At 33.6% G+C, this 23,538-nt stretch overlaps 1 protein-coding gene across 1 annotated transcript; it reads left to right on the forward strand.

Moving 5' to 3' along the window:
* The first annotated feature begins 3,674 nt into the window (after nucleotides 1-3,674).
* Nucleotides 3,675-12,789, forward strand: LOC132302975 (pyruvate dehydrogenase E1 component subunit alpha, mitochondrial). Its single transcript, XM_059799990.1, has 8 exons — nucleotides 3,675-4,492; nucleotides 4,620-4,699; nucleotides 5,159-5,236; nucleotides 7,969-8,064; nucleotides 8,203-8,274; nucleotides 8,549-8,602; nucleotides 9,336-9,401; nucleotides 12,436-12,789. The coding sequence occupies exons 1-8, from the start codon at nucleotides 3,802-3,804 to the stop codon at nucleotides 12,478-12,480; spliced, it is 1,182 nt and encodes a 393-aa protein (XP_059655973.1). The 5' UTR covers nucleotides 3,675-3,801; the 3' UTR covers nucleotides 12,481-12,789.
* The last annotated feature ends 10,749 nt before the right edge of the window (nucleotides 12,790-23,538 follow it).

The raw sequence follows: 23,538 nt of genomic DNA on the forward strand, positions 1-23,538 counted from the left end.
TCATTGGGAAGAAATGGGGAAAATGATGTTTTGAAAAGAATGAAGTGGTGTTTTGGGAAAAGTTTTTGAAAATGGGTTTTGGAAAGGAAAATAGGGAGTGACAATGCATCTCATTGCATGACATATTTATTCATAACTCGGTTTATAAATGTGATTTTATAGATTATTTTCTCCCCGGCATAGTATGATCCTGCCTTCGTATTTTCTATTCATTGTTTGGATTCATGGGGTCTCAAGAGGTGTGCCTTAGGTACCTCCTACTGAGCTTTTCGCTCACCCCATTATTTAACATTTTTTAGGTTCAGGAAAAGGAGTGGCGGACGACAATCCACCATAGCTCTTAGAGGGATTTGGGACTTTTGTTTATTGCCTTTTATATGTAATTAGGAACAAAGCTCCATTTGTAAAGTTTAGGCACCATTTGCCAAAGTTGTATATTTTGAACCTTTGTAAAAAACCTTATTTTTGCTTCAAAAAATTGTAAACTTGTTACAATGATAGTTTAACACCTGTAAATCATTTCTTTTGATCATATATTGTGTATGTAAACTTTTTATTTCAAGTGAAAGGAAGATAGTTCTTCATTTATTCATTTTAGCAAATTCAGTAGCTGATTTCAGGGTTCGCAGAGCCATTTTGGTCGACCGAAATGGGTACTTCGATTGACTGATTCATTTCATAGCCTCGAGACTTTGTACTTCGGCCGACCGAAACCCCATTTCGGTCGACCGGTTCAGGAGGTACTTCAGAGGCCATTTCGGCCGATCAAAATTAAGCTGTTAGTGCATCTTTGCTCATTCCTTGGTTCATTTAGAACCCAACCCTTCGAAAGATGATTTAAAGCCTTCATGAAGCTTAGTTAAGGTACAATGATGACGTGTTGACCTACACTTGATGTGGATTGACTTAGGTGTCCTCAGGTTCTTGTAAGGACCCGGTTAACAGTTCGGACTCACGGATTCGAGTCGTTACAGAAACAATTGCAAAAATATACTCGAGGCATATGTATGTATCATGTATCAACCCACGGAGCGGATCGAGTCAACTCCTACCATATCTAACCTATGATAGAGTAAACCTAAAAACAACGGTGCCAATGGCAATGGTATGCCTTAAGATAACTTCACTGCTATCTCCACGAGCCTCAAATGCACTATATCTTCTGGCAAGCCTTCCCGAATCAACCTCGCGAGCCAACATAGGACATATGCTGCGATCCCAACACTGTGCCTATACCACTTACCCAGAAGTCTACGTTTCTTATCATCGGGTATTCCATTCTTCACAGCTTGCACATCATTGAAATACATTCGAGTCCACGACCCAAAAATACATTTCTTCCCACCCTTACCTCTCTCGGGTAACTCGACACCACCCTTCCCAAACTTCGAGCCATAGGTTTTTGCCTCTTCAACCGACTAATGCAACTTAGTGGCCAGTCTTTGCTCCTCCTCGTTCAACACGAGAGTGGCAGGGCTTTCCATCCCTTCAAATGACAGCCCACACAGCTGACACACGTCTTCCAACGTAGTGGTCATTTCCCCCTACGCTGTTACAAACGTATGTGTGATAGTGTTCCATCTCGACGTCAACAACTCAATTGCATCGTGATCTCGAGGCAGTGACAATGTCATGAACAAATGCACAATTTTTAAAACCCTAGCATCATGCAACCTTTGCACCCTCTCTAGCGATGACAATACATGGTCCGTCCATTCATCCCAAGCATTGCTCGGATTATAATTGGATATAATATCAATGAATGAAAAAGGAATGTACCCCATTTTTATATTAAACCGTAACACAGAATTCGCCGACACTGGCAGTTCTGCACCAATCTCTGTTTTCGGCCCCATCAATGCCGCAGCTGCAGATGTGCCACCTTCTTCTACATATCGTTCCGACCGATACCAGAAGAAATCTCTATCCCCAAAAAAGAGAGCTCTGTACCATTCAGATTCCGGTGGTACCACTGGAGGAGGCTCATATTTCTCATAAAGTTCTTTACGAGGGGGCATCTTTTTCGGTGTCACCAAAATTCTCAATACACTTTGAATTTTTAACTAATACAATTTAATAGGCTAATCTACTACGCTCTCTATTATAATAAGTTACCCTTAAAAAAAATTTCACATTTAAACACCATACACCGGACAGGAATCGATGCTCCTTGAAAGATAATCATTACCCACATTTGGCACTTGAAACGACGCCATTAAATGAACCGTTATATCTGCCGTCTTCATTCACAACCTGACTCTATCTCTTCTGCACGCTTCCATTCCCTTCAGCAAGTACACACGCGCACGGGGACTAATTGTAGGGGATCTAACCCATCAAGCTATGTGGTAGGTCCCTCTTCACTCGATTTAGGCTTGAGTCTGGCATCTCCAACAATGTTACGCGCCTCAACTATAACACCGACCATCGTATTGATGAATTACAACTATCGCCGTCTTCGAAAAGATGTGCATTTAATGTAATGGTATTTATACTCGAATCAAAATGACCAAGTCACCCCTATTAAGACCTGGAGGATCATAATGACTGTCCTAGGTAAAGTCTCGAGGGGCTGAAGGATTTTGGTTACGGTTGGAGATTATAAATAAGGACAAAAAAGCATGAAGAAGATGACCTTTTGGTTGATGCTCCATTGTATCTTGTATTTAGATATCACCCATTTTATTTATAATATTGACTTACAGTAAAGAACTCCCACAAACTTAAAAGTTAACAATTCTTTAGGTTAAAAAGCTAGTAATACTTTGTTTGGTACGAAGGAAGATGTGTGGAAAGAAAATATGAATGAATAAACAAACTTCATTTGTTTAGTAAAGATGAGATAAGAAAAAAAATAATAATAGGAGGGATGTGCCATCCTTACTTCTTTAGAAATTTTCATCTATAAAAAAATGGGCGGAAGAAAAATGTACTATTATTGAGTTTTAAATTAAATATTATCCTAAATTACACAAATTTTAAATTATAATATTATAGATATTATATGACATAATGGTCAATTTAAAACTTTGTCTTCCCTTCTTTAATAATGAACATAATAAATTGTAAACTTATTATCTTCTTGAAGAAAAAGAAGGAAAGCCACAATGTCTTGTCTTATGTCTCATCCATTTCTTACTAAGCATAAAACTTAAAATAAAAAAAAGCATAAATAAAATAAAAATATTGTATGAATTCTTTAATAGATTTGTGGACTATGAATTCTTTATTTTTTAATCCATAATCGATTTGAGATTAAAAAATAATCAAATTCGCAAGAATTGGATCGGATCGGTTTCAAGTTAATCAAATGACAACCCCTTATTGGATAATTTGGATTTGGAAATGATGAATTTTCAAATTTTAAACTACATATATTTTTTAATTTTAATTTCAAAGTGTAAATTTAATGTTACCAAACACTATAATTAAGAAGATTCTAGCTCAATCTAACAAAGAAGAAGACTACAAAGATTTATGGCTATATTTATTGAATACAATTTAGATAAGATTCCCTTGATTTTGTCTTTGTATTCATAAATCTCAAAATTATTTTTATCTTATGATTAATAAAAATAACGTAGTACTCCGTAGTATTTTTTTCTTGTTAAACCTCTTGACTTTATTTTATTTATTTATTTGTAAGAATTATAGGTTAACGACACAATCGCTTTCAGTCATAAAACCAATTTTCAATTCACTATTCAATTTCAGTATCCCCTTTATCACCATCACCAAACCCTTCCCTTCCCATTTTCAGACCAACACACCGGCAACAATTGGATCCACCCAACGGCGGAGATGGCTCTATCACGCCGTTCTTCCAATCTCCTAAAACCCCTCACCACCGCCGTATCCTACACCCAATCTCTCCGCCGTCCATTCTCATCGTCTTCCGACGACACCATCACCGTTGAAACCAGTGTCCCCTTCACCAGCCACAAATGCGACCCACCCTCTCGCACGGTCGAGACCTCCCCGAAAGAGCTCATGACCTTCTTCCATGACATGGCGCTGATGCGCCGCATGGAGATCGCTGCGGACTCGCTCTACAAGGCCAAGCTGATCCGAGGGTTCTGCCACCTCTACGACGGCCAGGAGGCGGTCGCCATCGGCATGGAGGCTGCCATCACCAAGAAGGACTGCATCATCACCGCCTATCGCGATCACTGCCTCTTCCTCGGCCGAGGCGGGACCCTCTTTGAGGCCTTCTCCGAGCTGATGGGCCGCCGCGACGGCTGCTCTCGGGGGAAAGGCGGGTCGATGCATTTCTACAAGAAGGACAGTGGGTTCTATGGAGGGCATGGGATCGTTGGGGCTCAGATCCCTTTGGGTTGTGGATTGGCCTTTGCTCAGAAGTATTCCAAGGAAGAGCATGTTACCTTCACGATGTACGGTGACGGCGCGGCGAATCAGGGTCAGTTGTTCGAGGCCCTTAATATGGCTGCGCTTTGGGATCTTCCAGCAATCTTGGTTTGCGAAAACAATCATTGTAAGGACTGAAATATTCATACTTGAATTGAACATATGTTGTGTGACTTTGGGGGTTCATTGTGTTAAATTGAACATATGTTGTGTGTATTTGGGATTAATTGTGTTAAATTGGATTGATGTGGCAGATGGAATGGGGACGGCGGAGTGGAGAGCGGCGAAGAGTCCGGCATACTACAAGAGAGGGGATTATGTTCCTGGTTTGAAGGTGATACTGAGCTGCATTGGTTTTTTTTATTAAATGGAGTTTCTAATGATTTTGTTGCTGCAGTTTTGATATTCTTTTGTCTTTAGTTTGAATTACTCTGTAACGATGATATCTATTTATATGTGATGATATATATTTATATGCATGCACATAGATTGGTACTGTTCTGGTCATTAGCAACTAATTATAGCACATTGATTACTATATCCACATTTACTATTCCCTTTTCACACTAGTTAGTATATCCACATTTACTGGAAATTGATAGTTTGAAAAATCTACAACAATCACATCTATTGCTGCAGAGCATTCAAAAAGGAAAATGGACTATCTTATTATTATTATTTGTTTGTGTGTCTGTGATTGTGTGTGTACAGAAGGAGCATTGTTGTTTATATTTCCATGTATTGCTTTTTTCAATGGTTTATTGTTTGTCATACTATTCACATACTGAAACAGGTAGATGGTATGGATGCTCTTGCTGTGAAACAAGCATGCAAATTTGCTAAGGAGCACGTTTTGAAGAATGGACCCATTGTGAGTGCATTTTTCAGGCGTTTGTGACATTCTGCGGCTTTAATTTTTTATTTTTTATTTTGGTTTTGTGTGCGTATGTGTATTTAATCTGTCTGATAGAATCCGCACTTTCTCTATTCCATTTTGACTTTGTTGTCTTTCTTAATTAGTTTTCCAGTGTTTCATCCTAGCAATTTGCTGGTTAGCTTTTTATATTAACAGGGATTATTTTAGAAGTCCAAAGAGACTTACAATATTAACCTGCCAAGAAAACAAGGGGAGTAATAATAAAAAATGTGTATACTTCTGGTGAGCATCAGAAATAATTATGATTGATTTCTTCACCAATGGAAAGTACATGACAGCTGAGACATAACTGTAGATGCAGTAATCCTCTGACTCTCGATAAATCAGAATAATGCTAGCTGGATGCTTACCTCTTAATACATGCAGGTTGAGATAGGTTTAATTAGTTGTTTTCAGAAGGGATGTTTGACTGCCTGGGAGAGTCATTGTCTTAATTGGTCTAAATTTTCACACCATCAAATTTTGCAACTCATTTGGGGTAGAATGCGTAGCATGAGAAATTGGGATTGTTGTGCTTAGGTGCATTTGCTCATTTTCTCAAATATCTGGACAGTAGCATGTCCCGTGATAGCATATAATAGGAGAGCATAGTGCTTTTCTTGAGATCTATTTAGAATTTCATGAAACCATCACAAGTACCTGTTTTTCTTAAAGCTTGTTCTTCCAGTAATGTTGAGACATGAGAATCAAGTACTTCATTTGACTCAAATTCTATACATGTGATACATGATATTTGATGGAACCGTTTGTGATTTGAGTTTTGACTTAGTATCTTTCTGAACCTTGGCTTCTAGTGTTTTGTCCTCTGTTTTTCTCTTACATCAAATGTTTGATGGATACTGGGAACGAAAATATTAGAAGAGTTTATTTTATATTATTTTATGCTATATTTTTTTACTATTGCATGCTTACTTCAAATATCGGTCATATAACACATTGTTTATGAGTTCAATGGGAAGAGGTGGTCAAAAGATTGAGATTATATAGAACGAGGCATGGCTCAGTTTTATGAGTTAAGAGAATCACAGAGGGTACAAGAGGAAGATGTGGTTCTTACTTCAGTTAGGCAGTGAAAATCAATTTGGATGTTGCTTTTTGTAAAAATACAAGTTGGCTGCTACTGGAATTGTAGCTTGAAACCATGCGGGAGAAATGTTGAGGACTGCTGTGAGTTACTCTGACAAAACCATATATGCCTCCACCGCTAAAGTATTGGTTCTTCATCAAGCTATCCTGTTGGCAGCAAAATTGGGTTTTACCAACTTTATTTTAGAGAGTGATTCTTGAGTGGTGGTTAATGCAGTCAAAAGTTTTGATAATTCTTACCTCTTGGTAATTACTAATGGTTGTCGAGATTTGATGCAATACAATGGAGGCTTTGAAGTTCAGTATATCTCTTACTTGGCAAATGGTGTTGCTCATGCTCTTTTTAAGGCTGCAGTTGAGCAGAAATTCAATGGCGAGATTACGGACGATGTACCTCAACGTGTTCAAGATGTGATTCAATGTGATTGTAATGCTTAATCATGATCAATAAAAGTTTATTTATTTATGACATTATGACCCTAGAGCATAATGATGAAATAGGCTCAAATAGTTGCAGCAAGGCTTTGCTGAGTTGAGGTTTGTTGAATTGCATTGGTTGATCAATTAAAAAGCCAAAAACACAGTGAATATAGGATATTTAGAAATAGATAATACATTCCCATGAAAATTGGATCTGTGCACACTCCCCCTTCTATTTTTTGGTGTCCATTTTGAAGGTTTAGAGAGGCTTCGGGTCATGCTTGGTGAGTAGCGTGTGAAGATTGGAAGGCTGGCGTAATGAGAGTTTAGGGTTGACTTCCTCTGGAATTCGGTGGCGTAAAAAAATGAGATTGTCTTTTTTTTTTTTTTTTTTTTTTTTTTTTTTTTTTTTTTTGTCATTTGATAGTAGATAATGATGATTTTTTTGAGGTCACATGGGAATCCACTATTAGCAGCTTCCTCCCCCTACCCGACAAGGTGGCAACCATATCCATTTTGGGAAAGGAGGGCATTTTTCAGCAAAACGAACAAGAATATTCTTTTAAAATTCGAACAATCTCATTTATGAAAAGGACCTTAAAAACATTGATGATAAAATTGTAAATTTAGTTTTTTTGTGATGGTGCTCAACAAAAATTTGAATCCTGACCGTCAGGGAGAAATTTTGTCATGCTTTTAAGTGGTTAAGTTAAAACCAGTCAGAATTGAGGGGGTGTCCAAATCCACCTGAATTTTTGTTTATACTCATTGTAGGGATGTGCTCGGATATAGTAAAGACAGATGTTTAATTGGGACATGGGCATTCTAAACCAAGGATATGAAATGTGCTTTGTGGTTCTAATAAAATGTGGACCTTAATCCTTGTAGATTTGTATGTTAAATGGATCCACAAATAGCTTTTATATTTTAATGCATTACAAACAGGTGAAACCAAGTTCTGGAAGTTGCATAATATGAAGCTTTTGTACTTGTATATTCCATGTTGCATACATTTCATACAGCAATGCGTAATAGTTTTTGCATATGTCGTATCTCACAGGTGCTTGGAGTAATTTATTGTGAATTTTTAGTACTTTGTTTTTCTGTCGTTTGTATTGAAACAACTAATATTTGTCTTTGCTTATGATGTTGGTGTTCAGATTCTTGAAATGGACACTTACAGGTACCATGGTCACTCTATGTCTGATCCTGGGAGCACCTACCGCACACGTGATGAAATAAGTGGTATTAGACAGGTTGATATATTCTCAATAACAATCTATTATAGACTAAAGGGAATTTTGTGTTAATCTTATGTCTTTACATGTCTCATATGATGATGATGATGATTATTTTTATTAACTCCTATTCTGGATGGATTTTAATACTTCCAGGAGCGAGATCCAATTGAAAGAATAAGAAAGCTGATATTATCTCATGATCTAGCCACTGAAAAAGAGCTCAAGGTATCTAATGACTTTGGATCCTTGAACTAAGTTACAGAATGTAAAATTCTATACTTTGAAATTTAGTTGGGTTACTTTCAAAAAATAAAATAAAATAGAATAAAAATTGGTTGGGTTGAGTTCCTTAAGGAGAATTTATTATTAGCTTTAATTATTTGGATATTTATTCTTCTCTTTGATTTTGAGGGTGTGATGCCAATCATACCTGTGAAGAACTACTGCATAACGAGGGTCTGGCCTTGAATTTTTTCTTTTATTGAATTTTTTTTTTCAGGATATTGAGAAAGACTTGAGGAAACAGGTAGATGAAGCCATTGCTCAAGCCAAGGTGAGAAGCACGCCATATTCTTTATCTTAATTGTTTAGTGGATCTACTGCGACCTAAGAAGCACGGACACGGATACGGGACACGGATACGACACGACACGGACACGGCGACACGGCAAATCCAAAAAAATTAGGACATGGACACGGCGAATAGTATATATATATATATATATCAGCATTAATAATTTTAAAAAAAAAACACTGATATGTTTAGGTTGGAATATATATATATATCACTGATATGTTAGTATATATATATATATATCAGCATCTTTAGGACACGGACACGGCGAATTGTGGCATCTTTAGGTTAGTATATATATATATCAGCATCTTTAGGGTAGTTCAAAACAAAAAATAGAACATATCAGCATTAAAAATTTAAAAAAAAAAAAAAAAAAATCCAGAAAAGTGTGTCTGAGCCGTGTCCGAGCTGTCCGAGCCGTGTCCGATCTGTCTGAGCCGTGTCTGTGCCGTGTCCAAGCCGTGTCCGAGCCGTGTCCGAGCTGTGTCCGAAAATTAAAAAAAATAAAAAAATTCCAGACACGTTTTTTGGCGTGTCCGACACTTGTCGGGGCATGTCCGACGCGTGTCTGTGTCCGACACGTGTCGGACACGGATTCTTCGCCCATTTTGGAGTGTCCGTGCTTCCTAGACTGCGACACTTTGAAAAGCTTGCTTTTTATTTTTATTTCTGTTACTGGTCATGGACATATTTTTCCCCCCTATTACAGGAAAGCCCGATGCCAGATCCTTCTGAACTCTTTACCAATGTATATGCGAAAGGCTATGGAGTTGAGGTAGATTTTTTTTCCCCTGTGAATTGGCTAATCATCTAGATTGCACTTCAAAATGCTATTATTGGTATTGCTAATGACATCTATAATCTAACAATGCAAAATCCACAATGATCTTTTTCATGTGTAAATTGATATGTTTCCGCAACATGTATCTTACCTGAATGTACATTACTTGATACTTGTATTACTTTAATTTTCTTAATAAAATGTCGGAAAATGAAAAAAAAAAAAAAAAAAAAAAAAAAAAAAAAAAAAAAAAAAAAAAAAAAAAAAAACATTTTTCTAACGATAATTAAGACAGGGATGGGGTGAGTCTATTATTTGGGGTGGAGAGTATTTGTGTGTCCTTTCTACAATCACTCCCCCTTCCCTGGAGTGGGACATGTGAATGATGGGGTGGGGGGCAGGGAAACCATGTCTCCTGTAGAATGCCTCCTAGTGCTCATCTCTTACTCCGTATACTCAATCCACAGACTCCAGTAGTGTCAGTTGACACTGGAAATTTGTAAGGGGACTAGGTCAACATATAGAAAAATTATTGTTTTTTCTATACATGATTCCTCTAAAATCTTTGACAAAGGTCAAGAACAAATTTGAACCTCTCTCACCCTCCTTCCCTCCCTCCTTTTTCCCCAAGATAAAAATCTCATTTTTATTGAAAGCCTACAATTTGAATTCATGCACTTGCCTTTTACCAACCCATTGACCTTAAGAGTGTGATGGTTGCGAGAGGAAATCCATTCATATATTGGAAATGATTCTTTGGAAAGCATCATCAATTTTGCTGTTTGTTTACTTTCTATTTGAAAATTTTCTTGTCTTCAACTCTAGAAAATAGATGTTTATATTTTTTTGTTATCATAAAGTTAAAAAAATAATATTTTGTTCAGGAGTTGTATGACCCCCCATTGAACTAAAACTCATGAAAATTCTGGCTCAACCCGCTTTCTGTCAAAGTAGCAGTGTTGTTAAATTAAAATAAGTTCATAAAATTCTCCATAATTGTTGAATCTAGAAACCAAAGTCCATCCCAGATTATGATAGTACATGTTAAACTATAAACTATCCTGCGAAACTTCTCAGCAACTCAAGGATGAGTAGTCCTGATGGAAATAAAATAAGCAAAGAATGAAGCATTTCTGTGTTTATGAAACAAGAAATCCTAACCTGTTGAAATGTGGAACCAGGTTGTATGTGTTAGATTAGATTAGACTCCATTTTGAAACCCTTAAAAGCAGGGGAAACAGAAGATAAACCTGCAAAGGTTAGAAAGGTCCCCAAAAATGAGGCACATTTTTTGGTCAAAGAGCATCCACCTCCCAATTCGCTGACATATGTGGCTTCAGTTCAAGTGATACTCAGGGAGTGAGGAGAACTTGATAATCTCTCACTTTCAGAATTGAAAATTAAAAATTAAAAAGTTTGTACTTTTGATTATATTTCCTTTAGATTGCAACTTTTCTTAACCAGGATATATAGTACATCACCTAGTGTATTTCTTATATACAAGCGGTGTTAGGAAGGGAAAAATAAGATAAACTAGGAAGCACAAACCCTTCTCAAACGGATGCCATAGCAGTGTCGGACACGCTTGGGACATGACTTGAAGTGTCTTGCAAATGAGACATGGCATGCATTTGGGACACTTTCAGGAGGTGGCAGGGTAGCTTTGCAAGTAGTTTTTTAGTAGAATGGGATTTCAGTATAATTTTAAAATATATTATGCATTATTTAAAATATAATATAAAATTTTAAAAAAACAAACTGGTGATTTTATTCACAAGAAAGTGGATAAAATGAGTAAGAATTATTATTTTGTTGTTGTATATAACAATATATTTTATATTTTATTTTTTTTCCCCTTAAGAATTGTCTTATTGTCATTTCCATATCTCATGTCATACCATTGGCCCGTGTGCATATCTGTGCCTCCTAAAAGATAAATTTAATGTTTGGCCAAAGCAAAGATTTTTTCATGTATTTCTCTTTATTGCGGTAGAGGGCATTGTTGTTATTACCAACAATCCGCCATAATATTCATTTGCGGGAGGCCAAACTAGTTATTATTGAATTAAAAATTATATAATTTATGAAATAATTGTAATGAATTTTTCCTTACAATATAAGTCTTTATATATATTCGTAAGAGCATGTCTAAAATGAGGAAACTCAAGTGTATATTTGCGTTAGAGGGCATTGTTGTTATTACTAACATTCCACCATAATATTTGTTGAGCTTTATTCTTGTAGTTGTTAGATCTAAAGATTGACCTCACAGCCTTGCAACCCAATGGTTAAAAGGGGGCAATCTTAGTGAGAGCTCCCTCGTTGTAATTTTTATTTTTTTCCTAGTTGGTATTCACACACACTTGTTTGTTCTGAGACTTGAACCTCTGACTTCCCTTGGGGAAGTAAGAGGTGATACCGCTAGGCCACTGGCTCGTTGGTTCCCTTGTTATAATTGTTTCCCAATTTTACTATAACCTAAGACACGAGAGACATATAATGGCACGACCTAAAAAGAATAGGAATACAAACTTAATTAAATAGAGATGGGTAGACTGATACGATAAAGGAAAAAAACTGGAGAATAACACGCTGACGACAAATAAATAAAACACTATCAGGTGTTGAGCATCCATTTTTCTTTTCCATATCTGACTAGAGCATTGATAATATTGTTGCAAGGACTTTTGCAATAAAGAACCTTGTTTATTGTAACCTCAATTAGATTTTCTAAAGCAAGAGTAAAAAGTTTACTTTGGAGCGGTCACATGTAATTTTCTTTTTCAAGCTCACCATTAATATCTATTAATACGGACCCAAAAATAAAGTTTTGGGTAAAAATCGGCGGTTCCCCCCATTACCAGTCAAGAATGGTCAATCTATATTGATGATATAGATCGAAGTGGTATTGGTGTTCAGATTGGTCCTTGGCTTCTTCAATATAAATTTTCTAGTTGCTTATACGAAGAAATGGTTTGTTCTTTATGGCCTATTATATTAAATGTTTTCTTCTGGTTTTCTGTTGCAGTCGTTTGGAGCAGATAGGAAAGAAGTCAGAGCTGTGCTTCCTTAAAGAAAAAAGCCCCCGGGGAAAGATTCTAACCTGTATGCGGATCAACAAAAAGTAGTTTAGGGAGAAATTTGAAGAATAAAAGTTGTACTGAAATTTTTTCATCCCTTCCTCGCCGTCGTTTTTTTTCTCCCCTCTTGATTTATAGAAGATGGTACCATTTTCTGGTATGGTCAGACTTTTACATTTTGGCGGTGCAGGTATAGTTTGGGGGCACAATGGCCAATTCTGTGTATGAATTTGTTGAAAACGGCTCCTTTTGTGCTTCTTTGAATAAATGCTTTGATATATAGTGTGATTTTTAGCGTAAAATGCTGCAACATTTAGTATTATACTGAAGTTTGCATTCCACACAAAAATTTCGTAAACCACAATTATTTTTTTGTGCATATGCAGGATTATTTTTGCCTTGGCTTTTGTGTTTGCATTGCATGCCATCTATGAGTTGCTCGCAAATTTTGGCTCTACACAGTGTGTGTGCAGTATTTTTGAATAAGCTCGCATTTTTCCTTTTGCCTCTCCATCGGTTCCACAGATGTAAAAATGTTGTTGATTAGTTTTCATGATTGTGAAGTGCTACGGCCCTCTTTTCTGATTCCACATCTCTTGATTAAGTGATAACCAATGGACTCTGGATGCCTTGTAAGTTGTTACAATGAAGAGTTTGTTCAGTGTATGAGGTTCGGCTGCATCGACTCGATTCAGTGCTGCATCGAGTCGATTCAGTGCACGAGGTTTGATTGTTTATTTTGTTTTTGTTTCGAACACGTGACCCTCAAGTCAGAATTGCATGCAAACTATATGTACGAGTAAAGCTTGAAAAAAAAAAAGAAGGTATGCTGTAAGTAACAACTAGATATATCTGAATTCGGATGATGTTAAATACGAAAAATGTGAAGGCGTCATCCTTACTTACATAACATGCACAAAATTCTCGGTATTATTGTGTTAAATGGAGTTGTTAAAATGAATTTTCATTGGCCAATATAGGCTTGTATAGTAAAAAGTGTTTCTAAGTTGTCAAAGTCCCAAAATGCATTTAAGAAGCACTTGTAAAGGATTGCTCTGGCTTATTTCATATTATCAATTTATTTTTGTCTTATCACAAGTACTTACCAATTACCATACATATAAATTTCCGGGGAAAGAAAAGAAAGTACTTGCATACAAACAAATAAATTTGCTTAAGAATAAAAAAATGAAAATTTAATGGTGAGACAAAAATTCTTTTGGATGATTCAAATAACATAACGGGAGATCATGAAAAATATATTAATTGCGAAAATTGATAAGTTTTATGTAATTTTTTTTTTTTTACTTATAATTAAATTTGAGTATGAGAAAAATAATTAGGAGAATTAAATGAGTAGATACGTGTGTAATGAGACGATAAAAAGCTTATTAATTAGGATAATTAAATTTGAGTATGAGAAAAATAATTTTATATAAAATAGGGTAAAATGCATAAAACCTACTTCAATTATGTCCATTTGAGCCGGAAACCCCCCTCGATTACTAAATTGGCAAAAAATTTCCTGAATTTATGACTTTTGTTGCAATTTACCTCATCAGGTAACTGGCATACGAATTTTACACACTTGTGTCCCTCACGTGACTACCCAAATTTAATTAAATGATCATACAACCTTTATGAAAATAAAAGACCATAGTACCCTTATATTAAATGACAATTACCCTTTTGTCTCTATATATACATTCATATGGCTAACATGTATGTCCATCTTCTTCATTATGCAGATAAATACTATCAATAAAAATTATAGCTCTGTACACATTATCCATATTCATGGCAACGTTACATCTTCCATATGAACCCCTTGAATCACTAGAACTGATTGACGAAATCCAATCACAAGCAAACCCAATTGCAAAATTCTCAACCTCTCGCCAAACCCAATCGAAAGATTTGATTCACAGAATCATCGCAAACAGACCAAATCGCGAAACCCCATCAATTGGTAAATAACTTTTAGTTCAAAAACACCATGGTTCAAGATCAAATTATATTGAAAGAACCACGGATTTAGCTGAGTTCTCCAGCAAAATCAAGATTGAAAAGACGAAAGAAAGTGTCCAGAATTTTCCGTGGTCGTGGGTCTCGTCATCTAAACACCATCACATATTGTGATGGCCACCCCAATTACCAGATAGCCATCCCGATTACCAGATAGCCATCCCGATTATCAAGCCTTTATTGTTGTTAGTTGAGCCTTCAGCCGTTGTCACCACCAGAAATAGATGGTGGAGAGATAGAGATTGTGGTGTCGGCCCAAAAAAAAAAAAAAAGGGATTAAGTTGATGAGCTTTGATAGTTGTGAAGTTTCTGAGGTGTCCAATTTTAATTGGTGCTTGTGATTACACTGGTCCATGTATTTAGTCAATTTTATAATAATAACTTAAGGTTACAAGACAATGGTTTATTTAAAGTGGCAAAAGGTCTTTTTCAACTTTCCGGCGATAGAAGTGGACCGGAAAACCTTACCTGTTCTTTGACTGCACAAAATTCATAGTTGAAGGGGTTATTTGTAGTTCTAGAAGATTAGTTGCACTTGATTCATAGTTAAAAAGGGTTTATTGTAATTATCCTATAAAAAAAAATATCAAAAGTAAAATAACTCAATGAAATAATAATATATTCCTCTTTATTTCTCCTATCATTTTAAGGCAATCTCCTTTCAGAACTCAAAGTGGGGCGGTCCGGATTGCCGCGAAACTTTAGATAGAAAAAAAATAATAATAATAATAATGATTTTTTTTTTTTTTTTTCTAGAATAAACAATAATTTTCATTAAATTAAAAGATTTAATTATAATAAAGAAATATAAATAAACAGGACAGTGGAGGCTTTTCCTTCTCTGTTCCTGCTTTGTTTTATGTGGAATAGTGGTGAATTAAAAGCGAGATGTGGACAAACGACACCGTCTGACAGGTAGCACCATTGATATGGACTTATGGAGTGTCGTTTAGCAGTTTTTTTGTTTGTTTATCAAAACTCGTGACATTACACCATTTTGGTCAGAGAGTCCAACGCCACCAACTTCCCCAACTTCTCACCCCCCAAATATTCTCACTATCTATCAATGGGGCCATTCTCAATTAACCATTAGGGTTTTCCAAACTCCTAAAATAGTTGTTGTTGTATGAATTGTTTTCATTGTCAACTTCCACTGTTTGTTGGCAATACATACATACATACATATAATAAAGGATGTATTCGATTGTACATAAATATATATATGTATGATAATGTTTTGTTTTTTTTCACTCACGTAAATTCAATTTGATACGTTATGCGGGAATAGGCTTAGAAAATTGTTTGAGAGAGGATAATAAGTAATCTTTTAGTAAATTTAGTGGGGGTAATAGTGAAATTTTAACAGTATATATAACAAAATGAAAAAAGAAGAAGAAAAATGAGAGTGGTATTGTTACTGCACTTCTAAAGCTACAAGAAATTTAAATGACACCGGTTAGAAATTGGAACTCCTAGAAAAATCTCTTCTTTTACTTTCTTTTCAGTTTTGGCTCTAATTTGATCGTCCGAGACCCTTAAGCTAATACAACACTGGTGCCTCTCCAATTATTTCTTCCCTTCCCTTGCAGGTTTCAGGTCATAGCAGAATTTTGCATCAATAGGTATAATACTGAACTAATAATAATAATAATACACATTAAAATATATTTAATAAATCTTAAAAGTTTAACTAAACATATACAAATTCGTAATACTGCTTTTAGACCGGACTCAAAAATTTAACTTTCTTTTTCCTATTTTTGAAAATGAGAGTTCATATTCCAAGTAATGTCCATCAATAAATATATACCTTGTTATATCTATATTATAATTCTTATTTGAATTTTAATCTGTCATTTTTTTATTTTTATTTTATATATATATCATTGTAAATGTAAGAAAATGTCAGAGAGTGTAAGTGTGCATGTGATTTATATGTCAACTTGCCAGTGGCCACCTGCGAAAATAAGTTGTCATAGTCTTTGTGCTACTTGAAATCTTTTGGATAATTTGGGTTAAAAAGGGAGAGTGGTGCTAATTTTCATAGCCTTCTTCATGTGTTGGATCCAAGAGTGTGTCCTTTTATGGGTTTTTTTTATCAACTCAAACTCATGTGAAAGTGTCCTTATGAGGACTTTTTGTTAAAAAAAGTGATTTTGCGATAAGTCTCTAGGTTGGATTCACACCATCACCAATGGACGTTATTAGCCCATTTCAAAGTGGATGTTGAGTTTTTTGAGGCGACAATTGTGTTCACACTATATCTAATGACTCATAATTATCTCATAATGTATCATTGACTGTCAATTTTTTTCATTTTTTATTTTTTATATGTAAGATTGTGACGAAACAAAATTTGCTTTTATGAGTTACTAGAAAAAGAAAACAAATAATTAAAATTTTTTTTTTTTGGAAAATACCAATATAGTGGTTTCTGTTTTTTATTTTTTATTTGGATAAATTACACTGACCTCTCAGGTTTGGATAAATTATACACAAATAGAGCGTTTGATCTTTATTACTTTGACTTCCAAAAAAATGTAAAATGTTTTTCATACCCTTATATAATTTGATAATAATTGCATAAAAAAAATCTGTCAAACAAAAACTCTATTACCCTTTTCTTCCTTTCTTGTAAGCACTAAATTACCCTATATTTTTTATTTGAAAAAAAAAAACTAATCAAATATAATTAACCAAAAAAAAATCAATATTTTTATAAAATACAATATGAAGTTGGTATGAAAATTGATACTTTGCATTTTAATGACATTTTATTGTATTTTTGTCATTTCATGTCAAAATATAAGGAAGAGGTGTCGTTTAGCACAAGGGAAGGACAACTTAGTCATTTTTTGAAATTTTATTAATGTCAAAGGGTGTCGTTGACGACATGCCAAATTTAATGGAAGGTTAAAGCAATAAAGGTCAAACATTCTATTTGTATGTAATTTGCCAAAACCTCATAAAACAACAGTATAATTTACCTCTTTTATTTTCGTAAAAACATTAAAAGGCATTATTATCAAAATTTTAATATTACGTTTGAAAGTAACGAATCAACGCATTCCTTCCCGAACATAGTATAATTGTTTTTTTTTTTTAAAAAAAAAAACTCGAATTAATGCTTTGTTTTTTAAACAGCTCCCCTTCCAAACTCCTTCACCTAAAATTTAGATCCTGATGTCTGTTGTAGAGTGACAAAGTTACATTTAATTATAGAGGAATGATTATATTTTCAGCCACAAAATAAAGTTTGAACCAATTAATTAAAAATTAAACAAATTGTTGAACTGATGGACTGACACAGACAATCACACCATCCCAACTTCTTCCGACTTAAAAAAACACACCCTGCCTAATATTGGTTGTTTGCCAAACGAGGCTTTGGACCAATAAACCATGTGCCCTTATAAAAATGGCAAGTTGGTGCCTAGATTCTCATTCAAACCAATTTTAAACTTGCAACTTCTCCACTTGACTCTGTATTTTAATTCTCAATTTTCAGTTTGCACTGGTTGTTTAGGGAATGAGCGGGTCTGAATTATAAAAAGTTGAAAAGCCAACTAATTCGCACCCGTCCACAGAGTTATCACAATCCACCCCCCATTTGTAACGACCCACTCCATCACATGGTATGATATTGTCCGCTTTAGGTCTGAACCCGCACGGTTTTGTTCTTAGAGTTTATCCAAAAGGCCTCATACCAATTGAAGGGACACACCTACATATAAACACTTCACCTTTCCCTTTCCTAGGCAATGTGGGATTATACACCCGTAACTCGTCAGTATAATAGCTTGTCAGTGTCTCGCACCCGTCCACAGGATCATTACACATGTACTGTTCAATTTTTAAGAAAAGGGATTATATCAAGTGGGCTAATGGACTGTCTTTATTTGAGAGGTTGTGAAAGCATAATCATGATTCAATGACTAACAACGTGATCGACAGAGTAAGGTCCTGCTTGGTTCACATTTTTTATTTGGGGGTTTTGTTTTAATAAAAAACAAAATAAGTACTTTGTTATAAAGTATTTTAAATAGTAATCGAAAGTCGTTCATTTGTTGTAAGATTTGTAAAAGTAAAAACATAGAAACTTGTTTGGTGTAAAAAGAGGGTTGCAAGTCTTTTTCAAATTTTTATCATTCATGGCTACAAGACCGTTCTTACAATGCTGAAATATATAAAAATTGCATTGTGCAAAATAAAATAATTTTTGCCAAACACGTTTTTTTAAATGTTGACAAAAACAAAACATAGACCAAATAGTGCCTAAGTTTAGTAATATATATATATATATATATATATATATATATATACATATTGAATTGTTCGCCCATCTCTTATGGAAAATAAATACCAATTAAAAATCCTTTCTCATTTTAATTTTCATTTTAATTTTTTTTTTTTACACATGTTAAAGATCAAATTTCACTAAATAGGCATTTGATACTTAGGTTTTGCCACTTATCAAATAAATAAATATATATATATATATACTAAATTATAAACCCTAAACCTTAAAAAGACTAAATTTCACTAATTAGTTAAATTAGTCGATGCATGAAGTATGAACACTCAAGCCTCACGTGGCAAATTAAAGTTTAATTGGAGATGTATGGTTATCATTTGCTAATTTCTAATTTTGTTTGGTTGTTCAAATGTCATAGCAATTTGAAGTCAACTTAGTAACTTACACACAAAGCTAAAGTGTGGATGATATTAATTCCCAATTTTATCAATTTTGACTTTTTTTATTTATTTTATTTTATTTATAGTGCATTTGAATTAAGGAAGGTGAAAGCAAATGAAAATAAAAGATAACTTATGCCATGTTTAATTTAAAAATGAAAAGGCAAATAACTTTTAAGAAGATAAGGAGGAATTAACTTTTTGCAAGTAAAAGGAATTAAAATAAATGATAGTCCTTTTTGACATCTTTTTTGTTTTATTTTATTTAAAACAAATGTTGTCTTTCGAAAATCAAATAATGTTTTGTAATCTAATATGTAAAACATTTTTATAAAAATAGAGTTAAGTACTGAATGATACATCTTTAATTTCACAATCATAAGTAATAATCACAATAATTTTGTAATTTTGACAAATTGGTATTAATATTACAAATATATATATATTATTGAGTTATCTTTTTTCTCAACAGACAATAAATATTTTCAAACTTCTTTTTTTTTGGTAAGTACTGTAGAAATTTTCAAACTTGTATTGGAATTTAAGACACCAAAACAATTACAGCTCTCAGTGATATCATGACATAAGGCATTTTCTTTTGGAGTAATAATAATATTTTGTCCTAATTCCAGTGTCATTTATTATTTTTTTTTAATGGCTTCAGAAAGTACAACTTAATTACGGAGTACCAAAAACATAAAAATACAAAAAAAGAAAAGAGTAGAATAATAAATAGAGACAGAAGGTCCAGATGGGCTGGTTGATTCGAGAAATGGGGAGCACGTGACCACGTGGCAGAGGGCCCACCGATGTAGGTTGCAGTGCCGTGCCAGCAGACTGATCATCGCAGCCGTCAACATCAGTGACAGCTGGCCGACTGATTAAACAACTGGCATTGCACTACTCGACCAAATGTATAGTAGTAGTGCCTTTACTTGTCAGATTATTGATTACCTCACCCATACCCCAGCTTGCCAGCTCATCCCCCGCCACTTCTTTAACCGCCACCTGGCACCAATTGCTCCACTTCAAATATATATATATATATATATATCTTATCTTTTAGTAATTTATTTATTTATTTTGAGTTGGCAGTTACAAGTTAGCAAAGCTTACTCTAATTCCAAACTTGGCTTTTATATTTACTCCCCACTTTTCTAAAAAAAAGATTTAATTAAAAAATATATTATTATTTTTTTATTTCATAAAGGAAGAGTAAATTTAAAAAGTCATTTCCTACTGTTGTTAATGTGGATTAATAATAAATTAATATGTGATTTTTAATTACCAAATCAAAGATGGTAGATAGATATTCAGTTACCAAATCAGAGATAGTGATTTGATTACCATTTTTTATTTGGTAATTAAAATAGGATGTGTCCATTTATTATTAGTCCACATCGGTGAGTATGTTTTAAATTCTACTAGTGAGGACCTAAGAGCATTTCTAACAGTATGTTAAAATACTCTTTTGTGTAAAATATACACTGCCACCTATGATGTGTAAATTTTTTTCATCTTAGATATATTGCCACATCACCAATCAATATATTTCCTTTTTCATCCCTCTTTTTCATTCCATTAAAGAATCAACCATATACTATTAAGTAGGTTTCTAAAAATTATGTGGGGTTCTAGTATGAGATATATTTTTACACAAAATATATAAAATAACTGTTAGAGCTAAAATTAAATAATTCAAAATTTTTGTGTAAATCCATTGTAGCACATCAGATTTACAAAAAAAAAAATATATGCACGACGGTTGGAGATGCTCTAAGTATTGTCCTATATAAAATGATCAAAAAGGTTAAAAACTAGTAAAGAAAAAAAAAGTAGTGATACTTACATCGAACACGGTAGTGAATTGTCTAATCAAATAATTTTTAATTGGTTATTTATATTAAATATAACCGCGTGCAGAATTTCACTTCCTTATTTGTTATATAATTGACCAATTAAAAAAATAGGCCTAACAATTCCATTACAGTTATTCCATATAAGAATCATTTTCCCAAAAAAAAAAAAACAAGTGTTTAATATATCACATTTTGGTCTATTTGATAGAGGTTGACTATTTTCATATTAACATTTGAATTTTTATTCTTACAGGTTTTCGAAAAGTGTTATATTCTTACAGTTGAGAATATGAACGTTAGACGATTAACTAAGCAATGCTGTCATAGTAAATGAAATGAATTCATATATATTTTTGACTTTTTTTTTTTTTTCTACGGAATATAATAACTTAATCAAATATCAATAAAACAAAATCAAATGAAATCAAAGAGATCCATTAGATATTTACTAGTGGCATTATTTAATATGACTTTTGTTTTACCGCCCTTATATTATATTAACGGGTTATTCATGGTGATCATCTTTGCCTTTTTTTTTGTTTATTCTTTCCTATTACATGTTATGTCTTTTATATTTAATTTCTTAAAATCATTTTTAATAAGTTTTATTGAAGCAAGTGGGTCATCATATATAGCATTGGCTATTAAATATCCTGCAAATCTTTAGTTGCTTCTCTAATTATAATTTATTCTCACAATGATTAATATTGTATTTTTTTAATAAGCATTAGTTTATTGATACACTTTATCACTAGGTCAGAATTGTAAATCTAACAGTTTTTTTTTTTTTTTTTTTGGTGGTATTCATACACACATATCTCTATTAAAAGTCAAACCTTTAATACCTCTCTAAGAATTAGGGATATGATACAACTAAATCATTAATCTATTAATAATTCGAATAAATTTATATGGCTCTCGTCAAACTCAGACATTGGGGTAATACCATGAAGAGGTTGAATAATTTCCATTATCATAGTAAAGTCATAATCTAGTTTTGGTCTTCACAGATTTAAGCTCTTACATTGTATTGTATAATGTCACCACTCTCAAATTCAAACTCTCAATAATCCCAACTTTAATCATACCACCAAATAATAATTTTTTATTTTATTTTTTAAAGTGCAAACATCGAATTTGAATAGTCAAATTGTCTTGTAATTAATTTAAATGGTGACTATTCAATTTTCGATGAGCGTCCAAATGCAATGGTTCAACATCTCATAAATTGTTGATAACATTCTTACCATGATTTTACATTAAAATCAAAACAAATTTCAAGTCCTAAAGATTTAAAGCAGACAGTTGTTTTCAACTGTAATTAATTTTATTATTGTAGATATATACACTATATATATATGGTATATATTTGGTAGGAAAATAATTTTAAATTCGATGAGTTGTAATGAATTGTTCAACAAAATAGTTTTGATTGGTTAAGTATGTATAATATAAGGAAGTGGGATGTAAAGGTGACCGTGATTGGTTAAGTATGAATAATATAAGGAAGTGGGATGTAAAGGTGACCGATTAATGTTATTCGGTCAAGAAATTCTCCTTAACAGATCCGTCTATGTATCACAACTATGTTTGGTTGTTAAACAATTTGTTGTTAATAAATGGGGTCTCTTATCTACCTGCATGGAGAAAATTTTTGGGTCGCCAGTTGCACCGTGTAACGGGCGCATTTGGACTGTCCGTATAATACCCGTGTATGTAAAACAAGCACGATAAAGAACGGTCAGATGCGTCCGTTATATGGTGCAATGGGCGTAACAATGTTACCAAGCAAAGTGAATTTTTTTTAAGAGTAACTTCAAGAGATCAATTTGAACGCCCAATCTCTAAGAGGTGAAGTGAGAGTCTTGTCATTAAGCTATCATCTTAAAATTTCATTTAAAGCATATAACACATAATTGTAAATATGCATATTAGTATCAACATAATAATGTTTATGCAATTTAATGGAAATAATAACAAGAAGAAGAAGTCAAGATTAAACAATTTTCACAATAATACTAACATTGAAACCTAAAGTAACCTGTTTTTTCAATCCTTTTCCACTACACTTTAGCATCACTAGTGAATCATTCTAATATCAACCACTCAAGTAGTGCAATTCAATCCTTTACAATGTCACTTCAACATCATTTATATATATCACTCAAGATGTTCATACAATTCAATAAATTGAATTTCAAATAGTGTAAAGTTTAAATTTCAAATAGTGTAAAGTTTAACTTGTATAAATGAATTTATATGCATTGTGTCTCAACTCACAAGCAAATTCTATGACAAAGACCACAACACAAAAGAAACAACTTAGAAAAAGAAACAACTTTTGAAGTGGCACAACCTTATGTACTAAGCAAATACTATATAATTGCAACTACCAACTATATAAACCTAACAACAACAAAAGAACATGTCACAAACACATACAGTGCACATATCCCACATTTTATAGTGACT

The sequence above is a fragment of the Cornus florida genome, unplaced genomic scaffold, assembly GCF_030987335.1.
Source record: "Cornus florida cultivar Cherokee Brave unplaced genomic scaffold, ASM3098733v1 CherokeeBrave_3.0.0_Hap2_Chr04, whole genome shotgun sequence".
NCBI classification, from domain to species: domain Eukaryota; kingdom Viridiplantae; phylum Streptophyta; class Magnoliopsida; order Cornales; family Cornaceae; genus Cornus; species Cornus florida.

What these genes read in the sequence shown, in the direction of transcription:
- LOC132302975 (XM_059799990.1), top strand. Translation starts at nt 3,802, where the DNA reads ATGGCTCTATCACGCCGTTCTTCCAATCTCCTAAAACCCCTCACCACC. An exon ending in TTTTGAAGAATGGACCCATT is followed by an intron (nt 5,237 to 7,968) that starts GTGAGTGCATTT and finishes GTTGGTGTTCAG; the next exon opens with ATTCTTGAAATGGACACTTA. An exon ending in CGAAAGGCTATGGAGTTGAG is followed by an intron (nt 9,402 to 12,435) that starts GTAGATTTTTTT and finishes TTTCTGTTGCAG; the next exon opens with TCGTTTGGAGCAGATAGGAA.